The following is a 14548-nucleotide window of genomic DNA, read 5'->3' on the forward strand; positions in this document are numbered from 1 at the left end:
CCCCCCACTTGCTGCATGTCCCCGCGTAGCCACGAAGACCCAGCACAGCCAAAAATAAAATAAACAAGTAAAATTAAAAAAAAAAAGAAAAAAACCTGGTTCAGCTGCAGACTCACTCTGTGACCGTCTGAGCTGAGTGAGCCCCTCTAACCATCCCTTCCGCATCCTCTTGTGAGGGTTAACAAAGGCACGTCACGGCTTAGAACGGCCTGAGCGATGTCGGCGTTGGCTCTGAGTGTCATTATTTTAGGAGCGAGAGCTCAGTGTCTAAATCTGTCACCCTTCCAAGTCCCCCGGGGCTGTCTGCGGGCAGCAGCAGGTATGAACGCCCCGCCCTCACCCCACTCCCTCACTCAGCCCGAGGTGTGCTTGTTGACTGACTACCCGATGCACCAACGGCAGGGCCCCTGGAGCTGCCCGCGGTTCCCAGGCAGGACAGGCAGAGGCACAAGGACACAAGGCCAGGCGGGGACCACAGGTTTATTGGGGGCTCCACGCGCACGCTCACGGCATCACACGAGGACGGCACGGTTACACGGTACACTCGAGGCGGCCTCCACCCACAGCTGGGGCCCCGAGGCCGTGGGATGTGGCCTCCTCCCCTTGGCCCAGACCCAGCTGGGTGCCTTCCTCCTGGCCAGCTGAGGGAGGGGGCTGCTGGGGCGGACCCCGGGCCGGAAAGGGGAAGCGAGCAGGCTAGTCCGGGGAGGGACGGGGGCAGGAGGGGACGGCCGCCCTCACTCCAGGGACTGCAACATCAGCAACTGTTTGAGCACCTTCGTCTGGCTGGTCTCACGGATCTCGCCGGCCAGGAACATCTCATCCACGACCGTGTAAACCTGAGGGAAGGGAGGGCGTGGGGAGACCCTGGGGTGAGCAGTGGGGGGGACCCCTGGGGAGCTGGGGAGTTCTGATGCCCAAGAACCAGCAAACAGACCCCAGCGGAGGCACCAGGGTGGCTGTGGGCTTCTGGCCCCCCACTGACCCCCTCCTCTGGCTCCCTCCTCCTCATCTTCCCCAGGAGCCCACCTTATAGAAGTTGAACACCAGGTCCAGTTCACAGACGTTATGGAAATATTCATTTAAGACCTAGGAGAAGACAGAGGTGCTGCAAGATGAGCAAGGACACACACACACACACACACACACACACACACACACACACACAGAGGCATCAGAAAGAGGTGGCACAAAAATAAGGCAGAGGGGACTTCCCTGGTCCAGTGGCTAAGACGCCATGCTCCCAAGGCAGGGGGCCCAGGCTTGATTCCTGGTCAGGGATTCAGAGGCCACACACCACAACTAGGGATCCTGCATGCTGCAATGAAGATCGAGGATCCCAAGCACTGCGACTAAGGCCCGTTGCAGGCAAAGTAAATCAGTAAATAAACAAGGCAGAGAGAAACTGAAGGGAAACAGACACCGGAGGAAACATCAAGGTGGGCAAAGAAAGACAGTGTCCCCTCCCCCAGGCTGAGGGCCCCGCACCCTAACAGAGGGGAGCCGGACGGCGCCTGCCGCCCACCTGCCCCCAGCCCATGCACCTCCACAAAGTTGTGGATGGCCTCCAGGTAGGCCAGGTTGTTGTCGTTGACGTCCACGCAGATGCAGAAGTAGAGGCCAGCATAGCGTCGGTAAATGATCTTGAAGTTCCGGAACTGCGGGGCAGAGAGGTGGGCGGTCAGTGACAGGGCGTGCCCAGGGCCACACACTGGGCAGGATGGCACCAGTATGCAGTCCTGCGTTCCTCACACGGTCCCGGAGGCCCTGCTCTGTTGTCTGACTCTGCGCTGGGGACAGAGGGGTGGCCTGGCTCTCCCTGCCTCGGGCTCACAGTCCAATGGAGCATGATCCTTAGTTACCCCGAGTGGGCAGCGAGGGGCTGTGGGTGCTCAGAGGGGACAAGAGGCTGACCCACCCTGGGAGTCCAGGAGGGCTTCCTGGAAGAGGGGGCATCTGCACTGAGATCTGGAAGATGAGCAGGGGTGACCAGGCAGGAGTGCTTTAGGCAGAGGGAATAGTACCGGGCAAAAGCCCAGAGCCAAGAGGTGGGGGTGCTCCAGGGTATCCATCTTCCCCTTTCCATGACCCGCTGTTGCCTCTGGAAGGAGTCGATCTCCTCAGCCTGGAACTAAGCTGGCAAATTCTTCCACAAACACTGCCTGAGCACATGCTGTGTGGCAGGATTTGTGCTGAGCAGTACAGGCTCACTGCCTCCTGTAACCAAGACAATCCTAGCCCTGCCCTTAACTGAACCATAAGATAAATATTCCTACCATAACGCATAAATACAACCCAGGAATAAATATTCATGAGCCAGGGACGCAGACTCTAATTTTATACCATGTGTAAGTAGATAAAGCCACAGAAAGAGATCCATGCCGGCGGGCAAAGCAGCTGAAAAGTCCAGTCCAGCGTGTGTGTGTGTGGCGCCATCTGCTGGCAACTGCAAAAGCCAACTCAAGCCCCTGATTTTTCTTCATTTTTTTCCCCCTAGCTTATCTCTGTGAATGTCTATACTTTTGATCTTCACGGCCAAGATAATCATGATGGTGGGATCACTCACCTAGAGCCAGACATCCTGGAATGTGAAGTCAAGTGGGGCTTAGAAAGCATCACTACGAACAAAAGTAGTGGAGGTGATGGAATTCCAGTTGAGCTGTTTCAAGTCCTGGAAGATGATGCTGTGAAAGTGCTGCACTCAATATGCCAGCAAATTTGGAAAACTCAGCAGTGGCCACAGGACTGGAAAAGGTCAGTTTTCATTCCAATCCCAAAGAAAGGCAATGCCAAAGAATGCTCAAATTACCGCACAACTGCACTCATCTCACACGCTAGAAAAGTAATGCTCAAAATTCTCCAAACCAGGCTTCAGCAATACATGAACCGTGAACTTCCAGATGTTCAAGCTGGTTTTAGAAAAGGCAGAGGAACCAGAGATCAAATTGCCAACGTCCGCTGGATCATGGAAAAAGCAAGAGAGTTCCAGAAAAACATCTATTTCTGCATTATTGACTACGCCAAAGCCTTTGACTGTGTGGATCACAATAAACTGTGGAAAATTCTGAAAGAGATGGGAATACCAGACCACCTGACCTGCCTCTTGAGAAACCTACATGCAGGTCAGGAAGCAACAGTTAGAACTGGACATGGAACAACAGACTGGTTCCAAACAGGAAAAGGAGTACGTCAAGGCTGTATATTGTCACCCTGCTTATTTAACTTATATGCAGAGTACATCATGAGAAACGCTGGGCTGGATGAAGCACAAGCTGGAATCAAGATTGCTGGGAGAAATATCAATCACCTCAGATATGCAGATGACACCACCCTTATGGCAGAAAGTGAAGAGGAACTCAAAAGCCTCTTGATGAAAGTGAAAGAGGAGAGTGAAAAAGTTGGCTTAAAGCTCAACATTCAGAAAACGAAGATCATAGCATCTGGTCCCATCACTTCATGAGAAATAGATGGGGAAACAGTGTCAGACTTTATTTTGGGGGGCTCCAAAATCACTGCAGATGGTGACTGCAGCCATGAAATTAAAAGACGCTTACTCCTTGGAAGGAAAGTTATGACCAACCAAGATAGCATATTGAAAAGCAGAGACATTACTTTGCCAACAAAGGTCCGTCTAGTCAAGGCTGTGGTTTTTCCAGTGGTCATGTATGGATGTGAGAGTTGGACTGTGAAGAAAGCTGAGTGCCAAAGAATTGATGCTTTTGAACTGTGGTGTTGGAGAAGACTCCTGAGAATCCCTTGGACTGCAAGATCCAACCAGTCCATTCTGAAGGAAATCAGTCCTGGGTGTTCATTGGAAGGACTGATGCTAAAGCTGAAACTCCAATACTTTGGCCACCTCATGTGAAGAGTTGACTCATTGGAAAAGACTCTGATGCTGGGAGGGATTGGGGGCAGGAGGAGAAGGGGACAACAGAGGATGAGATGGCTGGATGGCATCACTGACTGGATGGACGTGAGTTTGAGTGAACTCCAGGAGCTGGCGATGGACAGGGAGGCCTGGTGTGCTGCGATTCATGGGGTCGCAGAGTCGGACACAACTGAGCGACTGAACTGAACTGATTGAACTGATACTTTTGCGGAGAAGGCAATGGCAACCCACTCCAGTACTCTTGCCTGGAAAATCCCATGGACTGAGGAGCCTGGTGGGTTGCAGTCCATGGGGGCACGAAGAGTTGGACACTACTGAGCGACTTCCCTTTCACTTTTCTCTTTCATGCATTGGAGAAGGAAATGGCAACCCACTCCAGCGTTCTTGCTTGGAGAATCCTGGGGACGGGGGAGCCTGGTGAGCTGCCATCTATGGGGTCGCAAAGAGTCAGACACGACTGAAGCAACTTAGCAGCAGCAGCAGCATATTGAGCTGTTGTTGTTTAGTCCTTTAGTCCCTAAGTTGTGTCCAATTCTTTTGAGACCCCAGAGACTGCAGCCCGCCGGGCTCCTCTGTCCATGGGATTTCCCAGGCAAGAATACTGGAGCAGGTTGCCATTTCCTTTTCCAGGGGATCTTCTCCGGCCAGCGATCGAACCCACATCTCCTGCATTGGCAGGCAGATTCTTCACCGCTGAGTCACCAAGGAAGCCCAATATTATTACAGTAGCTCCTGCACATAATCCATGGATTAGTAAGAATATATCAGGATGTTAACTCTACTTAAAAAAAAAAAAAAGGTTCACGATCAAATGGTTGAAGGCCCCTGCTCTGGAGGGGCAGGTTCGAGACAAGAACCCACGAGGGCAGGAAGACTTGAGCTGGAGAAGTCACCCACCGGCCGCCACAGCTGGTGTGGCCTTGGCAGGCTCTGACCCTCAACAGTGCTCTTTTCTCTCCTGCTATCTCCTGCCTGGCTCCTTCCTGTCACCGCTGTGTCACCAGTGATGCCCTGCACAGGGCTCCAGTCTGGAGTGGGCCTGGGTCGGGAGCAGTCTAAGATGGTCCGGCCCCCTTGTGACGTTCTCACCTGGCCTCAAACCTTTCTGGCTCCTCCTAATCCGCCTCCCTGCCCACTCCGGGTCCCTCAGCTGCTGTCGTTTCCAGCACTCAGTGTGGGGCCGGCCCTGCGCTGGCAGCATGGTGCCCCGGGAGAGCCGACATCCCTTATGCTCCGGCTCCCCTCCCTTCATTATCCCTCCCTCCACGTCTCCACTGGGCTGGGAATGGACACTCCACTGCTGATCTTCCCCTCCACCTGTTCTTTGCTAAATCAGCCCATCTGGGAAAATGACAGCGCCCCCTACTGGTGGCTCCATTCTCTTTCCCATACCTCCTCCAATCTTCGGCCCTTCAGTTGGCTCTCCTTTCAAAATGCTTCTCGCCACCCCCACTGTTTCCATGACTGTGAAAGTCACCAGCATTTCTCACCTGGGCCGCAGTGGTCACCTCCTGAGCAGTCCTCTGCTTCTGCTCCTGCCCCTTGGAGAGGGATCCCTAAAGCCTAAGCTAGCCTACCTCCCTCCTCAGCTCAAAAGCCTCCTGTGGCTCCTTTCTTGCTCAGAGTAAGGGCCCAAGTCCTCATGACAGGTCACAAGGCCCTGAACCTCCTACTTCTGTTATATCTTCAGTCTCATCTGCTCCCACCTTCCTCCCTGGCTTACCCCACCTCAGATACACTGGCTTTCTTGCTATTCCAGGAATGCCCTTGTACGCCCTGCTGCCTCAGGGGCCTTTGCACTTATTGTCAGCTATCGTCTCCTTCCACTTCTCCTTTCCTTCAGGTCTGGGTTCAAACGTCCCCTGTTAAATGAAGACTTCCTGATCAAACCATTTAAACCCACGTTCCACTCCCCACCCCCCACTGTATACATCCTAGCCATTCCATCCCCCACAGCTGCTTCCTTTTTCTCTCTGGCATCTATCATACCTGATACGCTATATCTTCATTATAATAACAACCTCCCATCGACTAAAACTAAAAATGTCAGCGGTCAGCTCTCTGAGGGAAGGGGCTGGGTCTGTTTCATTTCCTGCTGTATCACCAGTGCCTAGAACAGTACTCGGCACATAGTGAGCGCCAATAAGTATCTGTTGAACTCTACATGGACAGAGGAGCCTGGCGGGCCACAGTCAACGGGGTCACAGAGAGTCGGATACAACTGAGCGCGCATACACACACACACACAGGACAATCAACCTGGTCTCTTGACAGGCTAATACCGTGGGAATTAAAGCTAGAAGCATCTCAATAAAGAGACCAAAACCAACGCCAAGATCCTTGACTGGCTTTGGACAATCAGTTTTGATGATCTGTGCTATGCTAAGTTGCTTTAGTCATGTTTGACTCTTTGTGACCCCCTGGACTGTAGCCTGCCAGGCTCCTAAGTCCGTGGGATTCTTCAGGCAAGAATGCTGCAATGGGTTGCCATGCCCTCCTCCAGGGGATCTTCCTGACCTAGGGATCAAACTTGCATCTCTTATGTCCCCTGCTTTGGCAGGCGGGTTCTTTACCACTAGGGTCACCTGGGAAGCCCTCTGATGATCTGGGGGAAATTTAGATATTGATTGGGTTTAGAGTACTATTAGTAAGGAAGTATGACTCCTTTTATCAGGCCTGATGATACTGTGGTCATGGAAGGCAGTGTCTTTTTTTTCTGAGATGTACCCTGAAATATTTAGAGATGAAATGTCATTATCTCTATACCTTTTTGTGACTGCAATACATGGCTTATGCAATCTTAGTTCCTCAACCAGGGACTGAATCTGCACCTTTGGGAGTGACAGCACGCAATCCTACCCTCCAGACCGCCAGGGGATTCCCCCATGATCGCTCTAACTGAACTGGAAACACGACCGCCAGGGATGGTTCGGTATACCATTCTCTACGCTTATGTGTTTGAGCATTTTTGCAGTAAGTTTTTAAAAGGCATCAGGAAAAAAAAAAAAAAAAAAGGTTATTTGGCCAAAAAAAAAAGAAGAGAGAAAAAAAGAACAAAAATGCAAACTCTTAATACTGATGAAATCTGGGGGAATTTTCAGTTGATATCTCATTGTACTAACCTGTATGTCGGAAAATGTTCACCCTGAAAAGTAACCCACACTCCTCAAAGGAAGAAGATGGCAGGAAAGTTGAATAAATGAATGGCGGGGAGGAAGGAGAGTCTGAGAGGTTATCGCCATCTGAGGCTGGGAAGGGGGGCATCAGAACAAAGCGGGGGAGTGTGGGAGGCACTGGCAGGGCTGGGGATAGCTGTCACCTCCACAAAGTTGGTGTGTTTGGCGTCTCGGACAGTGACCACGGCATGCACCTCCTCGATCAGCTTCTGTTTCTCGTCATCATCGAACTGCATGTACCACTTGGCCAGGCGCGTCTTGCCTGCTCGGTTCTGGATGAGGATGAAGCGGATCTGGGGATGGCAAGAGGAGGAGGCAGGGAGAGAGGTGGGGTGGGCGAGCCACTGCAGGGCGACCCTGCCCAACAGCCCCACCCTGCCCCATGGGGAAGATAGGGTCCACGTGTCCCGGCTGCCTGCCTTCCAAGGGTCTCCGCCACTCCCCTGAGCCCAGCCAGGCTGACCTGGCCACCTGCTCCGGTGCCAGGTCCCTCTAATACCCCGTGGAGTGATCTCTTGTCCACTGGCCAACTCTGCAGTCGTTTCTAGGGCGCTGAGTCCCAAGCTCCACCAAGTCTTGTCTCCCTGACCTTGGACAAAAGATCCGCCCTTTTACGCCTCAGTTTCTCCACGGTGAAACTAGTTTTCCTTAGAAGACTCACCTTGTCAAGGTGTTTTGAAGGTTAAATAAGTTTATAAATTTAGTCAGTGGCTGGCACTAACAGGCCAGCCAAGTGTCAGCTGCAATTATCATCAGTGATGCCTGGGAGACCTGAGGTGTTTTTAAGATTTTGAAACGCCAGCTCAACTGTCACAGGGCTACTGTGAACACCGAACAAGTTGATCTCGGAAGTGTTTTGTATAGTCCCATTTATATACTGAGTGTTCAATAAAATTAACTATTATGACTGATGCATTTGACCAAGTGGCTAAAAACACAGACTCTAGAGCCCGAATGAATCCTGGCACTGTTGGCTGTGAGTCTGTAGGCAAGTTACTTCACCTCTCTGGACCTCAGTTTCACTGTCTGCACAATGGGTATAATGAGAGCACCTCCCTCATGAGACCGTTGCATGAGTTCATGAACACAACAGGGATAAAACAGTGACTAGCACATACTAAGCATTATACAAATATTAGTTCTTAGGGATATAATTCATTGTTATTTGACTTTAAGAAAATCATGGACCAAGTGCATGCAGCTAGCAAGCCTGTCTTTGAGCCCAGTTCTGTTGGAGATGGGTGTGCTCATGTCCATTTTATAGATGAAGAAATCGAGGCTCAGAGAATGGAAGTCTCACAGCCAGAAAGCAGAGCTGGGAATCCAAAGGCTTTGCTCTGAATCCCCTTATCCTGACTTGTGGAAGCCTCCACCGGGTCATGAGAGGCTGCTCTCTTTCGTAAGCCTCATTCTCCACACACTCCATTTCTCCTCCCCCAACTCATCTGAGCTGGACGGGAACAGGATATTACACTCTCCTTCCAAGAACCCCTTCTGCTGAGCCAGGGAAAACCACTTCCTAGCAAGGCAGGGGTCCTGGCAGGCAGGCAAAGGGCATGGGGTGGGGGTGGGACCCACACCAGGCAGCCACAGCCTGGGGGCCAGAGCCAGAGACAGATGGAGGAGATCGGGAGGAGAGATGGAGCAAGGCTGTAGAACTAAGGGAGAGCTCTGTCTCTGAGTCCTGAATTCCCTCATACACCTCTTCCTGTTTCTCCTCCCAACCAGAGTCTCTCCATCCCAGGGGATCCACACTGAGAAGTCCCATCCTTTCTGTATCCTCGCCCCTCTGATGTCCCCTCTCAGTGCCCACCTCCCCCCGCCCCCCGCCAGCCTTCTCTACCTCCAAGTTCCCCCGGCCCCCCCGGAGTTGCTCTCTTTGACTCCTGCTTTCCCAGTTTCAGGGCTCTCTGTCAGGGTGCCCCATCCCTGGGGATTGGCGCCAGCTCCAATGCCCAGTCCTTGTTCCCCAAACCCCCTCTCCACCTCTCACTTCCATGCTTACTCCCTACCCTGTGAGAACCCTCCTCTTGCAGAGACCTGTTCCATTGCTCCCCATTCATGTGTAGTATTCACTGCCTACTCCAAGCCTTCTTCCTTCTTACAGCACACTTTTCCTAACTCTAAAGCCCCATTCCCTACAGTACTTCCTGTCTCCAGGGTCCAGTCTCTTATCCTTGAGACTCTCTCACCAGCAGTATCCCACACAGTTTCAACACCCTCTCTCCGCCTGCAACATCGGCTTCCTGCCCCTAGAGACCACCTCTCTCCTATCTCAACGTCTCCCATTCTTCTCCAGCTCTTCTGACGCACTCCCGGAAAGCCCTCCGCTTGGGACGCCCCCTCCCCACCTCCAGTTCCTTCTCCCAGCTTCTGAGATCCTGCCTCGTGAGTTGCCTCCCAGTTTCAAAACCCTCCAACCATCTCGAATGTCTCCCTCCCGCACAGCCCTCTCCCCTGGCACCTGGACTTCAAAAGCTCCCCCCTAGCCTCGAGAACCCCAGTACACACTCGCGCCCAGAACCACCCCCAGTTGCCTCCTTCGCCGGCCTTTGATCGGCCCCAATCCCGAGAGCCCGCGCCCGGCCCAGACCATCGCACCGCAGCAGGGGCGGCTTGTCAGTATCCCACCGAGCCTGGAGTACCTGCACGTGGACCCACCCTTTGCCCGTCCCCAGCGTAGGCGCTCCCTCGTTACCATGGCGACCCCCGTCCGGACCCCAGCGGCCCCGGTCCCGCGGCTTCTGTGTGGCTCCGGCTCCGGCAGCTGTTGGGGGACCCAGGCGTAGAAGCGGACTTCCGGGAGAAGAACTCGCCCGCCCTCTCGCGCACAGCCCACTGGGAATTGTAGTCCTGAAAAAAAAATAGGCTCACTCGTCGGGGAGGCAACCCGGGAAAAGAGCCGGTCGCGCTTCCCAGCATGCCGCGCGACTGGGCTTTTCCTACGCCAAGGTTCAGGCTCCAAATGCATGTTGGGAGCCACGGGTTATTATCTCCTCGGAGGACTACAGTTCCCGACATGCCTGACAGCCAGCGAGACGAGAGTTGCATCCTGGGAAAAGTAGTTCCGTCAGCCCTCCCTCCACCTTCCAGCCTAGGCGAGAAGGACATGCTGGAAATAACTGTTTTAAATAAAACTGCTTTGGGAAATGTAATTATGTTTCCGTGCTTACCTAGTGCTCTGTTTAAAATGTGTTGAGTGTTTCTCTGGGAGACAGACAGTGGTTTAATAGCATCAATTTGGAAGTCAGAACTGTGCAAATCCTGCCGTCGCATTCCCTAGCTCTGTGACTTCGGGCGAGCAGTTTCATCTCTTAACTCAATTTCTTCATCTGTTAAAGAGAAGTGATCAAGGGGTCACCTCACTGGGGTGGTTTTAAAGCTTCGGCCATTTTCCCAAGTACTTAGCATAGTGCTCGACACATGGTAAGCGCTCAATAAACGTGAGTTAAAATCATGAATGTTCACTGTTTATATCATGTAATAGGGGTCTTCTTGCTTCCTATTCACAGGTACACCTGTCTTCTTACACGGCCCAGCTGTTGGGGACCCCTTACTAGAACACGGTGGCACATAGTAAGCACTCGATAAAGGTATTGCTACTGAGGGCAGACTTGCCATAATAAAAACAAAACATATCCTGGATGTAAATTAAAAGTGTGGTATTCGCAGAAGAACTAACACATAGGTGTTGAATAACTGAAGGGGCAAATAGAGGTAAGAGATCATTTTCAGTTCTCGCACTCCTCTATCATCTACAGGGCTGGGACCAGGATAAAGTAAGCAATGTGCCCAAGGTACAAAATTTAAAAGGCACTCACTCTTAGATGTTGACCCTTGCAAGGGCCTGAAAGTGAGCAGCTGGCTTGCCTCCCCTTGGTCCAGCCCTGTTCTCTAGCACTCAGCTAAGTGCCTGGCACAAGTCTGGTGTTTGACAAGTTTCCTGAATGAATGAATAGGAAGCAAGGAAACAGACACCGTTAAGGCTAAGTAAAAGAAGTTTTACAGGAATGAGTAGTTAGTATGTAATTTGTTTGAATGACCATGAAGACCAAAGTTGGTAAAATTGATCTATGATGTAAAAACAGGAGCAGTGATTATCTCTGTGGACAGGGGGCTAGGAGGCAAGGGTTATGCTGGATTTGGCATAGTAATATTCTGTATCTTGAAAGAGGTTTTAGTTATATAGATGTAGATACACACCAAAAATCAACAAACAATACACAGGATTTGTGCATTTCATATTACATAAAATTTACCTAAGGGGTTTCCCTGGACTGCGCCCCCACCCCAGAATTTTTTAACTGAACAAAAAAAGTCAAAAATATTGAACCGTAGTTGATGATATGCCTGCTGTTTTGTTTTCTGTATTTTGGCTGTGCTGCACAGCATGCGGGTCTTAGTTCTCAGACCAGGAATCGGAACCATAGACCCCCACAGTGCAAGCGCAGATTCTTAATCACTGGACTGCCAGGAAAGTCCCTGCAATTAACCTTTAAATACATCAGAAAAAGAAGTCAGATTAGTGGATAGAGAGATTAAAGAATAGAGAGGTGAAAAATAACCAAAATTATAGACTCTAGACGCTGAGTATATGGGTATACACTGTGTAAAGCGCCTTGGAAGGAAACTTATGACCAACCTAGACAGCATATTAAAAAGCAGAGACATTACTTTGCCAGCAAAGGTCCGTCTAGTCAAGGCTATGGTTTTTCCAGTAGTCATGTATGGATGTGAGAGTTGGACTATAAAGAAAGCTGAGCGCAGCAGAAGAATTGATGCTTTTGAACTGTGGTGTTGGAGAAGACTCTTGAGAGTCCCTTGGACTGCAAGGAGATCCAACCAGTCCACCCTAAAGGAGATCAGTCCTGGGTGTTCATTGGAGGGACTGATGTTGAAGCTAAAACTCCAATACTTTGGCCACCTGATGCGAAGAGCTGACTCGTTTGAAAAGACCCTGATGCTGGGAAAGATTGAGGGCAGGAGGAAAAGGGGACGACAGAGGATGAGATGGTTGGATGGCATCACCGACACAATGGACATGGGTTTGGGTGGACTCCAGGAGTTGGTGATGGACAGGGAGGCCTGGTGTGCTGCAATTCATGGGGTCACAAAGAGTCGGACACGACTGAGCGACTGAACTGAACTGAACTGTGTAAAGCTTTCAAACTTTATGCTTGGAAATTGCCATAATAAAAAAAGGAAAAGTAAAGAAAACAGACACCGTCCCCAGCCCAACAGCATTCATGGTCTAGCAGAGGAAATAGACATATGCAGTAGACTTATGCATATAGACTTACATGACAATATGCGATAGACTTAAATGACATTGTAAATAAACAAAAAATTGCTGAGCAAACGACGATAGATATTTCTTATCTTCCGTGGATTGGGAATTTGGAAGCTGCTTACCTAGGTGATTCCGGGCGGTGTCTCTCCCAAGATTGCAGTCACGATGTCAGCGGGGTTTGCAGTCATTTGAAGACTTGACTGGCACTGAAGCATCTCCTTCCCAGGGGCTCCCTAACAGCGTTGGCTGATTGATGCTGGCTGTTGGCAGGAGGCCTCAGTTCCTCGCCAGGTGGCCCTCTCCGTTAGGACACGTGAGTGTCCTCACGTGACAGTGGTTTTCCCCCAGAGTGAATGAGCCAAGAAGGGGCAGGTCAATAGCTGCCCTATTTTTTATGACCTGGCCTCAAAGTCACACCCTGTGATTTACACAATATCTTATCAGTACACGGAACTGCCCTATCCAATGTAAAAGGGGACCTGAATACCAGTGAGAATCAGTGGGGGCCGTCTTGGAGGCCCGGCTACCACAATCGTTTCAAGTAGAAGCACCTGGCCCAGATGAGGTGTTAGGGACAAAGCCAGGTGAGTGTGCAGGGAGGGAACAGACTTTGTCTCTGCTCTCAAGAATCTCATGGCTTGGGTGGTTTGGAGTGTGAGTCTGTCTATATGTATATAATGTGTGTGTATGTGTGTGCATATATATGTATACATATATCTGTATGTATACATATGTATACATTTATACATATATAACAATATATGGGGGCTTCCCTGATGGTTCAGTTGGTAAAGAACCCACCTGCAATGCAGAAGACACTGGAGACTTGGGTTCGATCCCTGGGTCAGGAAGATTCCCCTGGAGAAGGAAATGGTAACCTGCTCCAGTATTCTTGCCTGGAAAATCCCATGGACAGAGGGGCCTGGGGGGCTACAGTCCATGGAGTTGCAAAGAGCCGAACACAACTGAGTGACTAAGCACAAGCACATAACAATATATATGTGTATATATTACTATATATAACAGGCGTCTAACAATATATCTATGTATTCTGTAAATATAGACAGAAATCTGTCTAGAATATATATCTATACTCTGTTTTTTAATCTTTTTTTTTCTTCTGCACCTCACAGCATCTGACATCTTAGTTCCCCAACCAAGGGTTGAACCTGCACCCCCTGCGGCGGAAGCATGCAGTCTTAACCACTGGGAAGTCCCTATCTATTTTCTATAGCTATAGACAGAAAGGGCCAGCCCCAGCCCTTCCTCTTTAGAACCGAGAAGGATCCTCTCCTTTTGATCCCATTACAACGTGCTTGCCATAGAGAGAAACTGGAAAGAGACAGAATGCACGTTGATAGGGGGAGAGTCAACCAGTGCATATGCGGTCACAACAAAATACTCGCATCCAGGCAAATATATAGAGAAGTCTAGAAGAAAACACATTTTGGGAGAGGCAAGAGGATGGGGTTGGGTTGCCCAAGGAGCTTCCATCTTAGCTGGAGTATTTTTTTCAAGGATGAGAAATTCATGTATTATTAGGTATTAAAAATAATTAAAAGTATACAGCAACAGTAAAATGGGCAAAGATTTGAATAGCATTTCACAAAAGCTGCTATTCAGATGGTTCATGTATATAGGAAATTATGTTCAACCTCATTAATCACTGGGGAAAGACAAATTAAGATCACAACGACACCACTACACAGCCATTAGAATGGCCAACGTTAAAAAGATTGGACAGTATCAAGTGTTTGGGGAAACATGGAGCAGCTGAAATTTTTCTAAATGTCTCTAGGAATATAAATAACATCCACTTTGGGAAACTGGTTAGAGTACTCATGTACACCTTATGACAAGCAATTCCACTCTTCGGTACGTACCTAGCAGGAATGAGTACACATATTTACCAAAAGACATGCACTATTCATAATAGCCAAAAAGTGGAAACTACTCACCAACAGTAGAATGAGTAAGTACATTGTGTGTGTGTGAGTGTATGTGTGTGGGTGTGCGCACGCACGCGCACTTGTGCTCGCGCTCAGTCATGTCTGACTCTGCAACCGCATGGACTGTGTGGCCTACCAGGCACCTCTGCTCATGGAATTTTCCAGTCGAGAATACTGGAGTAGGTTGCCATTTCCTTCTCCAGGAGATCTTCCTGACCCAGGGTTTGAATTCGTGTCTCTCGTG

General features: G+C 50.2%; 1 protein-coding gene across 1 annotated transcript; it reads right to left on the bottom strand.

Annotated features, from left to right (window-relative positions):
- On the bottom strand, positions 463-9912 carry AP2S1 (adaptor related protein complex 2 sigma 1 subunit). Its single transcript, XM_013971564.2, has 5 exons — positions 9764-9912; positions 7209-7358; positions 1545-1658; positions 1030-1089; positions 463-839 (listed from the first exon to the last, which is right to left on the bottom strand). The coding sequence occupies exons 1-5, from the start codon at positions 9764-9766 to the stop codon at positions 738-740; spliced, it is 429 nt and encodes a 142-aa protein (XP_013827018.1). The 5' UTR covers positions 9767-9912; the 3' UTR covers positions 463-737.

This window comes from Capra hircus, chromosome 18 (assembly GCF_001704415.2).
Source record: "Capra hircus breed San Clemente chromosome 18, ASM170441v1, whole genome shotgun sequence".
Classification (NCBI taxonomy): domain Eukaryota; kingdom Metazoa; phylum Chordata; class Mammalia; order Artiodactyla; family Bovidae; genus Capra; species Capra hircus.

What these genes read in the sequence shown, in the direction of transcription:
- AP2S1 (XM_013971564.2), bottom strand. An exon ending in CCATCCACAACTTTGTGGAG is followed by an intron (nt 1,090 to 1,544) that starts GTGCATGGGCTG and finishes GTCTTCTCCTAG; the next exon opens with GTCTTAAATGAATATTTCCA. An exon ending in TGGTGTTCAACTTCTATAAG is followed by an intron (nt 840 to 1,029) that starts GTGGGCTCCTGG and finishes CCCTTCCCTCAG; the next exon opens with GTTTACACGGTCGTGGATGA.